Here is a 14,206-nt window from a genome sequence, read left to right as displayed (position 1 = left end):
TCCTCAACTTAATCCATTTTTCCTCTGTGGTTTTTTTTTTTTTTTTGTATAGAATGTCTGGGAAAACATACTTGGGGACAGTGCATCAATGATAAGGTGGCATTTTGAAGTTAGCAACATTTTTAGGAAACAGAGGTGATTCCACGGCAAGCTCACCCACAGACAGTGGTGCTGTATGTTAATGTGGAAACTGAGACTGCCTCGCCCCAAGGTACCTGAAGGTATCCTTCCCCCAAAAGGCAAAAAAGAAAGGAAAAAAAGGGGGGGGGCACTGGGGTTGTTTTCATAATTCCTTTTTCAAAGATGCAAACGTATACAAGTAAACACAAAAAAAATCAGTGGTTCAGCCCCACTGTGAACTGTTCTGGTTTAATGCTTTGTACGGTAGCATTAAAAACAATAACTGTAAACAAATAAACAATTGAAAACAAAACAGAATATCCTCGCTTTAAACATCAAAGGATTTTTTAAAATTCCGATTTTTCAATGATTTTCTATTCCCAAATAGAATTCCTGCTTTAATTTATTGAGAAACCATTTTAATGGAACTTGGGATTTTTTTTTCCCCTAGGAGAACTCCGTCTATCTTGGGTACTGGTAAACCTCTAAAGGATCAAAGCTCTAGTGGATTTGGTTAAAGACTCAAAAGCCTGAAGGCTTATGGAAGTTTATCTATAGAGAGTAAGCCCAAAAAACTGGGATGAGAGTTTTAAAAGAGCTTATTTTCTCATGAGATTTTTGGGACTTCCTCTGTTTGGATGTGCCAGAAATACTGTGAGAATATCCATTCTCATGGCATTTGTCACTTACAGGTCTTGTCCCAGCTGGACTTTGAAAGTATAATGGTGTGTGAAATATATGTATTTTAAGATTTTATGAAGCTCACTACCAAAACTTCAAACAGCCGCTGCTTTTTCACTGTGTTCATACAATAAAGAGAATATATAGTAAAGAGTGGTTAGTGAAGGTGACCTTTAGAATGTATGTAGTGACTCTTCACTGATCTCAGAAATTTTTAATTTTACTGTTACTATCATGTCTGTGCCTAAAAAGTGGAGCAAAGAAATAGTGCTGCTGTCTCTCTGTCCAGAAGCATAAGATAGAGGGACAGACTTAATCCATGTCCAAGGCTTCGGATACTACAGGTTTCTTCTGCTGAACCTCATTATATTAAGAAGCTTCAGGCTTAATGAAAAATGCTGGCTCGAAAATTTAGGTTTGTTAGAACCATGCAACAAAGTGTTTGAAGATCTATTCAAAGTTGCCAAATCTAGACCCCTGGCTGAGTCAACCTGAGACTAAGCAGAATAGTCAAAGCCATGGATTCCATCATATCTATCTCTTCTGAAGAATATTGGGTCCCCTCCAAAATTCTTTTTTTTTCTAAAGATCATAGAGCTATATTTTTCTATACTTCCTGGGTAAGAGAAAAACAATATCTCTTCATCCATCAAGCAAACATTTATTGAGCTGTCACTGACTAGCAAGACAATGCTCCTGCTCTGGAGGACTCTTCAGTTTTTGTGAAGGATAAATCTGGATGTTTGTCAGATTCTAGCTGCATTTACAAGGAAAATCCATGACACGGATACTGGAAGAGATACTGAAAGTCATTTTTCAACAAAGACTTTTGAACAACTGAAAGGGGAAGAAAGGGTCGTTATACTCTTTTTGTGTATTTGATTGATTCAGTATGAACCCTCATTTTTAAAGTTTGTTTTTACCATATATTTTTACTCATAGATCTTTACATATGAGTTAGATTTCTTGTCAAGCTAGTTCCCTCATTTTACTAATTTCTGATGGAATTGTTCATATATCTCTCATCTTTCATTTTCTGTTAAAGAAGTAAAGGTGAGAAGATACAAGTTCCTTCCTCAGTACTCCTTTTTTTTTTTTTTTTAGGGCCACACCCATGGCATATGGAGGTTCCCAGGCTAAGGGGTTGAATCAGAGCTACAGCTGCAGGCCTACACCACAGCCACAGCAACTCGGTATCTGAGCCATGTCTGCAACCTACACCACAGCTCATGGCAACATCGGATCCTTAATCCACTGAGGGAGGTCAGGGATGGGGGATCGAACCTGCATCCTCATGGTTCCTAGTTGGATTTGTTTCTTCTGTGCCACAACGGGACTCTTTTTTTTTTTTTTTTTTTAATGTTTTATGGCTACACTCATGCCATATGGAAGTTCCCGGGCTGGGTATCAAACCCATGCCTTCACAGCGACCTTTGCCACCAAATTCTGATTCTTAATCCACAGAGCCGCAGCGGGAACTCCAAAATTTGTAATTTTTAAAAACGTTGTCTCTTTAAAACCACAGCAATGAAAACATCTTCCTTTTTGTTCCTGAGACATCTTGCAGATATCTTTATTAGCATGTCTTCCCTAAAGGCATATAGTCTTTCTATCTCATTATGTTATGAACTCAAGGAGTCCCTTGGACTTTTTCATGCAGGAGAAGAACAGGGCCTCATACCAAGGCTCAAAAAAATGTGAATTGAAAGAATGAGTATTGAATGAAACCTTTGCCTGGTACAGTACCCCATCTTGTCAGTGTCTTCTCTTCAGCCCCAAAGTCCTTAAATCTGTGTTCTGTATCCATTACCTTCATCATTTCCTATCACTGCTCCCTTTACACCTTTACATACCCCTTTCTGTCTGACTTTTTTTTTTTTAGCTCTTTAATGAAGCTATCCTATTGAAGATTACCAGAGTCGGTGGCTTTCTCGGAGTTTGCCTTTCTGGACCTTGTCATTGTTGACCATTTTAATAACATGTTTAGTCCTTCGTCAAAGCTATTTTTATAATTTGCTTGCCACATAGTAAAATACAAGTCAGACAGTGCCCTGTTCTTACGAACATAAAATCTGCCCAACTCCTTTACCCTTTCAGATGGGCTGAGTTTCAGAGGCTACGTCATGAATACAGACAACAAGAATAACAGCTCGTAAATACTTGGGTGTAGCTTGACAATACAAAAGCAGGCAGAGAAGGATAGGTGGGAAACTTTGTACGCTCCCCTGAGATTGTTCTTTATTCTGGTGAGCCCATGAAGGGTTTTAAGTCGTGGCGAACTAAACCTCAAGATTTGGCGCTTCTTAGTGAATCACTTCGTTTTTCTCAACCACTCATCCTATCTGTAAAGTTCAGTGATCTCAAAATCGCTACTGTTCCCTTGCTGAAGAATTTAGGTACCTAAGTTCCTACGCCTCTGCCTCAGTTGCAGTGTTCTTCTAAAATGGAAATATTTTCTCTTCCCATCGCTCGCCATTATACTTCTCTCCTCTAGGTAGAGATTCCTTACTGTTGCTTGCATCTGGGGCGTCACTTGACACCCTCTGCTCTTCCTGTGATCCTTCATCCTCAGAATATTTCTGTTCTTCTCCATATTTTACCCATCTTTCAAAGGCTAGGTCACATCCCAGCTGCTCCATGATCTCTTCTCCAAATAATTGATCCCATGTGTACTTATCTTTAGTACTAGGCAATTAGCACTTAATTATTCCTGTTTCATGCATATTAGACTGTAAGCTTTGTGACAACAAAGAATGCCATCCTCACAGTGTGCGATCTGAGGCTAAGGCATTTAACAAATTTTGATGACCAGTTGTGAAATGTGTGTGTGAAACAGTCTTTGAATTTCATTAGCTTCTGACAAATTTCATGTTGCCGTCTGATTTCCAATCCAAATCAGATTCGGATCCAAACAATAGTCAAAGAAATTAAAGGATGTGTAAATAAGTGGGAAGACATCCCATGTTCTTGGCTCGGAAGACTTAATAGTCAAGATAGTAATACTCCCTATACTGAACGACGGTTTCAGCCTGATCCGTATCAAAATCCCAGCTGGCATCTTTGTGGATGGTATACAGGTGAAAGCAGCAAGTTTTGTTGGATATAATGATCCGTCAAACAAGGGCAACACACCACTGACTGTTTTAGGAAAAAAAGGGATTCAACATAATTTTTCTCTTTCTTTTTTTCTTATGTGGTACAGAATAATAACAGTCCTTATTCTTTCTTGGGAAAAGGTGACCGAACAAGGGTTAGTGAAGTTTTACAAGTTAAAGTATCATCTTCAATGAGTTCTGTGTGTGTATATCTGGGCAAGGGTTTATGTAATGGTTATTTTAGAAGTCATCCCCAAACGGCAAAATTTCAAAGCCTTATGGAAATCCAAAAAACAAACAAAACGATCTTAATTTTCTGATTCCGTGTGTATTTTTTCTGAAGAGGACTTTGATGAAGTAATCTCAGCTTCTGCCTCTGTACTCGATACCCTTCTTTCTGGCTGGTTTTTTAACTTGTAGCTGTAGACTTACAAGGTGGTGACACCAAATAATTTAGAAATAATTTATGTCCCAGTGGGTGCTTCTGTTCTACAGTATAGTGTGTTCCCTGCTGATATGCTGGTCTCTTTCTTTTCACTGACTGTATGTGATTTCTTTTCTTTTCTTTTTTTATATCCTGGGCCAGGGATAAGATCCGAGCCACAGATGTAACCTAAGTTGCAGCTGTGGCAACGCCGGATCCTTCCTTAACCCACTGTGCTGGGCTCAGATCGAACCTGCGTCCCAGCGCTCCCAAGATGCTGACAATCCCGCTGTGCCACAGTGGGAACTCCTGATTATGTGTGATTTCTGTTTATGTTAAGATAGCAGTGTAAATTGACATAACACTTCAGCTCAATAAAGTCTAGCTCGCAGTTTGTCTTTAGGCCAGGATAACAGTTAAATGGGAAAAAATGAAAGAGGTCATGGATCCTGCTTTGCCTCAGGCTTCAAGTATCACAGTATAAAAGTAATAGACATTACAGGTACTGTTTTGAAGACACTGGTTACAAAACAAAAAAATTCTAAATGTATATTTGTTAAGGTTGCTTTAAATGTCTTTTAAACTTTAGAGATTTTTGTTTCAGTTGCTTTCATTTGTTTCATTTCATTATTAAATTTTTTTAAAGAAATCACATTTATCACATTTCATACCTTACAATAACGTTAACTATATCATATAATGTAAATGATATGAATCATATATATGTAAAATATAAAAGTTAAAAAGTTTTTAGATTGAATTTTTGTAACGCAGATGTACAAAGCATTCAGAAAGTGGGGTTTGTGAAAAAAAAACCTTGCTTGTTAAAAGATCTGTAACAGAAGACAAGTTTCAAGTTTTTAAAGACAAGGTGGATGGAAAATATTTGAAAATCATGTATCTGCTTATGACCATAATATATTAAGAGCTTTTAAGAATAGGATCCATAAATAATTCCTTTTTATGATTCATACAGAATCAGAAAATTAAGATCATTTTGTTTGTTTTTCGGATTTCCATAAGGCTTTGAAATTTTTCAGCAAGGGTGCCTGGACAATCCATTGGGATCTGAAAGAATAGTCTTTTCAACAAGTGATGCTGAAACAAGTGGATATTCAACATTCAAAAGAATGGCATTGAACCCCTACCTCACACCCTTTATAATATTTAATTCAAAATGGATCAGAGACCTAAATGTAAGAGCTAAAAATATGAAATTCTTAGAAGAGAACATAGGTTAAATCATTGTGTCCTTGGATTAGGCAATAGTTTCTTAGATATGACCGCAAAAGCACAAGCAACTGAAGAAAATATATCAATTAAACTTCAGCAAAATTAAAAACTTTTATGCTTTGAACACACAATGAAGAAAGTGAAAAGATAACGCATGGAATGGGAGAAAATCTTTGTAAATCATGTATTTGATAAAGGATGTATATTTGTGAGAATATATTCAACTCTTGGAGTTCCTGTCATGGCTCAGTGGTTAATGAATCTGACTAGGAACGATGAGGTTGCAGGTTCATCCCTGGCCTCACTCAGTGGGTTAAGGATCCAGCGTTGCCATGAGCCGTGGTGTAGGTTGCAGACACAGCTTGGATCCCACGTTGCTGTGGCTCTGGCATAGGCCACTGGCTACAGCTCCAATTGGACTCCTAACCTGGGAACCTCCATATGCTTCGGGTGCAGCCCTAGAAAAGACAAAACAACAACAACAACAAAAAAAACTACAATGAGATACCACTTCACAGCCTTAGGATAGATAAAATAAAACAGATCATAGCAAGTATTTTTGAGGATGTGGAGAGTTTGGGCCCCTCACACAATGGTGCAGCCACAGTTTAGCAGTTCCTCAAAAGGTTAAATATAGGCCCATCAATTCCACTCCTAGGTGTATATACCTGAGAAAATTGAAAACACAATTCCATCTGCTAACTTGTGCACCGATGTTCATGGAAGCATTATTCATAGTAGCCTGTTAAAACAACCCAAATAGTCATCAATTGGTATAAATGTGAAATACCCATATAATAGAATATTATTCAGCCATTAAAAGGAATGAACTTTTGACACGTGACACAATGTGGATAAACCTTGAAAACGTAATGAAAGAAAGCACTCGTAAAAGGCCACATTGTGTGATTCCATCTAAATGAAATATCCAGAATAGGCAAATCCAGAATTACTGGATGTCAAACAGTCATGGGTGAGACAAAGGAAGAGTGACCGATAATGAGTATAGCTTTCTTTTTGGGTGATGAGAATGCTCTGAAATTAAATAGGGATCATGGTTGTACTACTCTGTTGAATATATGCAGCATCATAGAATTGTATACTTGAAAAGGGTGAATTTCGTGGCATATGAATTATATCTCAGCAAAAATATTAACTCAGTTTTTAAAACTGGCAAAAACTTTCAGCACTCACTTTACCAGATACAATATATGGATGACCAATAAGTACATGGATAACCACAACAAGCTCAACCATTTTAACCATTCGAGAAATCCAAGGAAAAGCCAGAATAGCGAAAATTAAAAAGAGTGATAATACCAAATTCTGGTGAGGGTGCAGAAGAACTGGAGCTGTTATACTTTGCTGGTGGGAATGTGAAATGGATCAGCTGCTTTGTCAAACTGTTTGGTGTTTTCTCATAACCTTAAACAGACAATTATTATGTCCATGCAAACATTCATTTGCTCTGATGAGCAACTCCATTCCTAGAATACTTATTAATATATGTTCTATAAAAATTACATTCATATAAAAACCTGTTCACAAATGTTTATAGCAGCTTTATTCAGAATAAGCAAAAGCTGAAACCAAACCAAATGTCCTTTTGTCAATAACTGGATAAAAAACAGAAGTACTTCCATACAATGGGATCATACTCAGGAATAAAGAGGAAAGAACTGACACATTCAAGAAAATGTAGTGGATGAATCTCAGGCATTTACTGGCAAGTGAAAGAAGCAAGACTCCATAAGCTACCTATTTTGTGATTTCATTCAAAGGGCATTCTGGAAAATGTAAAGCCATGGAGAGGAAAAAAAGGTAAATGCATAAGAGGAGTTTGGCTTATTGCTGAGAGAAGAGTAATTTCACTGCAGATCAGATGTTATTGCACTGAGTTTTTTCCTGGTTGTTAATGAGTCATATTGCCTATTATTTTCATTTTTGATGTTAATGCTGGCATAAAATAAAGAGAAATGTGTTGATTTCTGTTTTCAAATTTTATGGTGGGGAGTGGTGCATTTTGGGGGGAAGGCAATGTTTTTGCCTGCTGACTGTGGTTAGTCTCGTCCTATGTCCCCTGTACTCTCTGATTACACATCCCTATGACTCATGTTTCTTCTGCCTTCTGAGCCTTCACAGGTTGCCATGGCTGGAATATTCTCCCCACTTACTCTCAAGCTTGTTTAGGGAAACATTCCATGCTTCCTTTAAACTAATTTAGATCATTCCATTTTATTTCCTCTTACTATCTTCCATTTCTTTATAGCACCATACTATTATTTGTTCTAACCATTTAACATCTATCCAATTTTGTATCCTCCAATCCTCCTCTTATTTATATATATATTTTTTTATTTTTGCCAACCCCGAGGGATATTAGATCCAAGTCGTCGTTGTGACCTACACCACAGCTGCGGCAACACTGGATCCTTAATCCACTCTGTTGGGCCGGGGATGGAACCCATGTCCTCATGGATGCTAGGTTCATTAACCACTGAGCCACGATGGGAACTCCAATAAGTGATTTTAACAAGTTCCAGCACTCCAGAGACACTGCAGATCCCATTCCGCCAGAGCAGGAATTCCCAGTCCTCTTTAAAGACTAAAGTCTTTGTTTATAAATCCAGGCACTTTTGGTCTTACCAAAGTCCTTTTGTTTTGTTTCTTTTTGCTCCCTATCCATACAGCCTTGATTCTTTTCAAATCTATTCTGCCTTTGATAACTTTCTTAAAAGATTAGTGGAGTCAGTGCAAATCCTATCAGAGAAGGAAGCTTGGTGATGCTTGTCTTTTTTTTTTTTTTTTTTTTTTCTCTTCATAGGGAAACTCAATAGCCAAGACTCCTACAATAATTTTGCCAACAACAACCCTGGCAACCCTCGGCTCTCTCCTCTCCCCAGCCTGATGGTATTGATGCCTCTTGCACAAATCAAGCAGCCGATGACATTGGGGACCATCACCAAACGAACAGGGTAAGGCCTCAGGCTTGATTCTTTTTGAATAGCTTTTTTAGAGGGTTTAATATGTGAAAATAAAGCATACTTTTGCTTTGGGTGGTTTCGATTATGTTCTTCATTTCCAGCCCACATGAAACTCAATGGCAGCAGATTAAGAGCAGAGTATAGAACAGACACAAACCCATTCATACACAACCATGTACACACACATTCCTAGAAAAAAACAAAGCAGTGACAAGTTGTGAAAACTAGTATTGGCTAATACAAACCAGATCCATGTACTTGGTCTTAGAGTTGCTGCCTTGTGGTTTTTTGTCTGAAAGGAGTACAGTTTCAGTTTCTTGCTTTTGTGGACATGATCTGAATTTATAATCACCCCCGACTTTTGACCAACACAAATACAAGGTGAGAACTAAGTAATACAACCATATTTCTAATACTAAAAAAAATCTGGAGTGTCTATGGTGGCTCAGTGGTAACAAACCAGACTAGTATCCATGAGGCTGCAAGTTTGATCCCTGGCCTTGCTCAGTTGGTTAAGGAGCTGGCATTGCTGTGGCTGTGGTGGAGATTGGCAGCTGCAGCTCCAGTTTGACCCCTAGCCTAGGAACTTCCATATGCCGCAGATGCGGCCCTAAAAAAAACTACAAACTATATTGAGGTACAAAATTTACATATAGTAGTCTATTATTAGTGTCAGGATAATGTGATATAAAGCCCAGAGTCCTAGGCTTTGGACTTGACTCAGATTGGTCATTAACATCCTCAAAGGCTTTTGATGACTCACTTATGATCTGTGTGCTCTGTAGTTTTTGTTTTTGTTTTTTTTTTTAATTTTTAGGGCCACAGCTGCTGGGTTATGCCACATCCACAGCAACATGGGATCTGAGCCATGTCTGCGACCTATGCTGCAGCTCATGGCAACTCCAGATCCTTAACCCACTGAGTGGGGCCAGGAATCCACCCTGAGTCCTCATGGATACTAGTTGGGTTTTTTACTGCTGAGCCACGAAGGGAACTCCTTGTGCTGTTTCAGCTATTTAAAAATTTTTTTAAATTCCTTTCTCTTAGGAATATTAAAATTATCACTTCTTTGGGTTCCTGAAATTAAATTACCATGTCTTAGATATCATTATATATTCAATTATATGACAATTCTGAAGCTACATATATGTCTGTAGCCAAATTACGTATTTTCATCAATAAGCAATCCTGTGGTTTAACCTAATTTGAAATGGAACTACTCTCTTAAAATTCTGTATTCAGGAGAAAACTCCATCATGGTTTCAAAAACAGCCTTTGAGATTTTTCCACCTAAAGGAATAGATTCAGTTATTTGGCTGCTGTATCAGTGGGTTTTAATATTGTTGTGCTAGGTGGTAAAGTGTTTATAGAAGATACTTGTGTGAGAAGAAGTACTCACTCTCAGGGACCAGGCCTTTGAATTCCTGATTTTGCCAGAACAGCAAGATTGACTCTCTGCCTTGTGTAATGGTATTTATCTATAAAGGGGTCCCATTGCTGAATGCAGAAGTTGAGTTTGTGGTATATTGAGGGGAAAAAGGGGGGAAGACACACAGCAGACCCAGCTCCTAAATGAGACATTTTATGATACAGATCACTTAGCTGTATTTTAAAAAATTGATTCCAGTTTTTAAATAGAATCGTTACTTCCCTTTCCTCTTTTAGTTTCTCTATTTTTTTAATTAAAAAACCGTGTTGGAGTACAGTTCATTTACAATGTTGTGTTAGTTTCAGGTGTATAGCAACGTGAATCAGTTGTATATTCTTTTCCCATATAGGTTATTACAGAACATTGAGTAGAGTTCCCTGTGCTATACAGTAGGTCCTTGTTAGGTATCTGTTTTATATACAGTGGTGTATGTTAATACCACCCTCCTAATTTATCCCTTCCCCCAGTCTGATTTTGAAATCTAGGAGTCTGTTTTTATTTTGTAAATGAGTTCATTTGTGTCATTTTTAGATTAGATTTGACATCTAAGTGATGTCATATGATGTTTCTCTTTCTCTGTCTGATTTACTTCACTCAGTGTGATATTCTCTAGGTCCATCCATGTTGCTGCAAATGGCATTATTTCATTCTTTTTATGGCTGAGTCCTGGTTTCTCTATTTTAAAATGAGATAAATAAGAGAGGCTATGAATAGTAAAGAGGTTATGGACTTATATTTACAGGTAGCTCTTTTTTTTGCTTTTTAGGGTTGCACCCACAGCATATGGAGGTTCGTAGGCTAGGGGTCTAATCAGAGCTACAGGTGCCAGCCTATGCCATAGCCACAGCAATGCCAGAACCAAGCCGCATCTGCGACCTACGCCAGATGCCAGATCCTTATCCCACTGAGAGAGGCTAGGGATCGATCCTGCAACCTCATGGTTTCTGGTCTGCTTTGTTTCTGCAGTGGCACTATGGGACCTCCACAGGTAGCTCATTTTTATTCTGTGTATAATGATACGTTTTTGGGCTTTAGAATCAAATAAAAAGGGGACTAAATCTTGAATCGTAATCTTAAAGTTATTTTTACCAGAGTTCCCATTGTGGCTCAGTGGGTTATGAATCCAGCAAGTATCCATGAGGGCTCAGGTTTGCTCCCTGGCCCCGCTCAGTGGGTTAAGGATCTGGCGGTGCCTTGAGCTGTGTTGTCGGCTGGCAGCTGCAGCTTGGGTTTGACCCTTAGCCCGGACACTTCCATATGCCACATGTGTGGCTGTAAAAAGGAAAAGGAAAAAAAAAAAAGTTATTTTTTCCACGCAAAAAGTCAGTCAGTATCTAATTGTACCTCCCTGATCCAACCCAGCATTGTCTAATTGTATAGTTTTTATGAGTCTTTTTGTCTGTTTTTTTTTTTGTCTTTTTGCTATTTCTTTGGGCCGCTTCCACGGCATATGGAGGTTCCCAGGCTAGGGGTCGAATCGGAGCTGTAGCCACCGGCCTACGCCAGAGCCACAGCAACGCAGGATCCGAGCCACGTCTGCAACCTACACCACAGCTCACGGCAACGCCGGATCGTTAACCCACTGAGCAAGGGCAGGGACCGAACCCGCAACCTCATGGTTCCTAGTCGGATTCATTAACCACTGCGCCACAACAGGAATTCCTTGTCTGTCTTTCTTGAGTCTAAGCGCAACCATACTCAAAATTGTTCCTCTTGATTTTATCTCTAAGATAGTGATAAAAGTTCTAAGCCTGGAATCGTATGATGTTAGAATAGAATTCAAAATGTTTATGGGGAGGGTTGGAAAGTGAGTTTACTTTTGTATATGGTTGAAGTTTTCTTTCTTTCTTTTTTTCTTTTGCTTTTTAGGGCCACACCCGTGGCATATGGAGGTTCCCAGGCTAGGGGTTTAATCAGAGCTATAGCTGCCGGCCTACACCACAGCCACAGCAACGCCAGATCCGAGCCGAGTCTGCAACCCACACCACAGCACACAGCAACAGCAGATCCTTAACCTACTGAGCGAGGCCAGGGATCAAACCCGAAACTTCATGGTTCCTAGTCAGATTCATTTCCGCTGCACCATGCCAGGAATTCCCCATGTATATTTGAAGTTTTCCATAATAAAAAGATAAATTCTCTCACACACTCACTCTTCCTGCTACTCTTACTGTGTCCTTCGATGGGTGGAAACTCTTTATCATCTGGTGTCTCCCTATTGCTACCATATTTTATGAATTTAGATAAATTCTGAGCTTTCTTTTCTTCTTAAAAACTTAGTCACAATTCCTAGATTTTCAGAGCATGTGTATTATACTTCCTTATATTCTAGACAGTTTAATAAATATTTATTAATGAATTAAGTGATACAAATTTGAATTATGCACTTTGCAATTAATATTAATTCAAGATTCTCAAATCATATTGTTTACTGGACTTTTTAATCTCAGTTCTCAAACCATTTTATTTTTGTCAAATTTCTGAATTCTTTTTACTATGTCCTGTATTGAAATGTTTAGAGAGAATAATTAATATTTGAGCCACAATGTGTAATGTGGCTTTTATTTGCAAGATTTTTTTTTTTTTTTTTTTTTGCTGTACCTGTGGCATGTGGAAGTTCCTGGGCTAGGAATCAAACCTGAGCCCCAAGAGTGAGAAGACCCTATCCTTAACTCCTATTTGTAAACATTTTGATAGAGATTCAGACTTAACAACAAAAAAGTTACAAGACCAGTAAAAGGAATTCTTATAAACCCAGATTTCCTAAATGTTAACAGTTTAACGTATTTGCCTTATTATTTATCTTTCTCACTATGTGCATGCCTGCACATGCAAACACACCTATACACACATCCCACCAGAACCACATCGTATTTTTTTTTTATTCCATACAGTTGTTTGTAATGAATTCTCTACTTGTGGCAGGGCTTTGGTGCTCCATCAGTTACCCCCCCCACTTCTTTTTTTCCGCTTCCCTCCTACTATTCTTTTTTTCCTTTCCTATTAATACGATTACAGTGACCTATAAACACTTCTGATGATAGTATTCATAACTTGACGGTGGCTATTGCTAGACTATAAGACATCATACTCTTTTTTTTTTTTTTTGCCTTTTCTAGGGCTGCTCTGGCGGCATGTGGAAGTTCCCAGGCTAGGGATCTAATTGGAGCTGTAGCCGCCGCCCGACACCACAGCCACAGCAACACCAGATCTGAGCCGTGTCTGCGACCTACATCACAGCTCACGGCAACGCCAGATCTTTAACCCACTGAGTGAGGCCAGGGGTCGAACCCGCAACCTCATGGTTCCTAGTCGGATTTGTTAACCACTGAGCCACAATGGGAACTCCCAAGACATCATACTCTTAAGCCATTCTCTGAAGCGTTGTTGATTATATTGAGAAATTGCTATTGTGATTTTACTTATAATTCTTTTTTTTTTTTTTTTTTTTTTTTTGTCTTTTTGTCTTTTCTAGGACCCCAGCCACGGCATATGGAGGTTCCAAGGCTAGGGGTCCAATTGGAGCTGTAGCCGCCAGCCTATGCCAGAACCACAGCAATGCAGGATCTGAGCCATGTCTGTGACCTATACCATAGCTCACGGCAATGCCGGAGCCTTAACCCAGTGAGCGAGGCCAGGGATCGAACTGGCAACCTCATGGTTCCCCATCGGATTCGTTAACCACTGGGCCAAAACAGGAACTCCTGCTTATAATTCCTATAGTATGACAATAAGTCATACAAACATTTGGTCATAGGATTTTCAGAATATAGTGTGTGGTTTTATTATCTGAAAAACGTAGCATTTTCATTGAATTTTGTTTTTTGTATCTTGAATTTTGTATTTTGTTTTACCAAAAGTAATATTTATATTGGGAGAACACACTGTATTTCCTGAATTTCCGTTTTTGACATATGCTGAGATTTGAAGCACATCCCAGATATTTTATATCATTTGATTTCTCCCATTAGATATTGAAGTTGTACTTATTTTGTTTTTATTTAAAAAACTTTTTACGCTGACCAGTTCTCAAACTTCACTTAGCTCTTTTGCATTATTTCCATCAAATTGTATATTTACTGAGAATTTTCATTGCCACATCAAGGTCACCAGAGTGATGAGTAAACAGGCTTTTAATTTTCCAGGTCACTGTGGAAATCCTAATTTACTCTAACCTTGCTTCAGTGAAATACCTTTCCTCACATTTTAAAAATGAAATTAACAAGCATATTTGACATGG

At 38.5% G+C, this 14,206-nt stretch overlaps 1 protein-coding gene across 26 annotated transcripts in view; it reads left to right on the top strand.

The window, feature by feature from the left end:
* BCAS3 (BCAS3 microtubule associated cell migration factor) overlaps positions 1 to 14,206 on the top strand; it is a 580,731-nt gene that overhangs the window by 224,151 nt on the left and 342,374 nt on the right. For all 26 annotated transcript variants that reach the window (XR_014821299.1, XR_014821300.1, XR_014821301.1 and 23 more), the window contains one exon: positions 8,378 to 8,528. Coding sequence is in view for 22 of the 26 variants with exons in the window: in XM_084985051.1 (XP_084841177.1) it covers positions 8,378 to 8,528 (151 nt within the window). In the remaining 4 variants the exon portion in view is untranslated. The remainder of the gene's footprint in view (positions 1 to 8,377; positions 8,529 to 14,206) is intronic.

This window comes from Sus scrofa, chromosome 12 (genome assembly GCF_054392235.1).
Source record: "Sus scrofa isolate SSC_HxYL_T2T_F1_AM1 chromosome 12, Sscrofa_HxYL_maternal_Yorkshire_Landrace_v2.0, whole genome shotgun sequence".
NCBI classification, from domain to species: domain Eukaryota; kingdom Metazoa; phylum Chordata; class Mammalia; order Artiodactyla; family Suidae; genus Sus; species Sus scrofa.
This window is presented reverse-complemented; position numbering and strand designations above follow the sequence as displayed.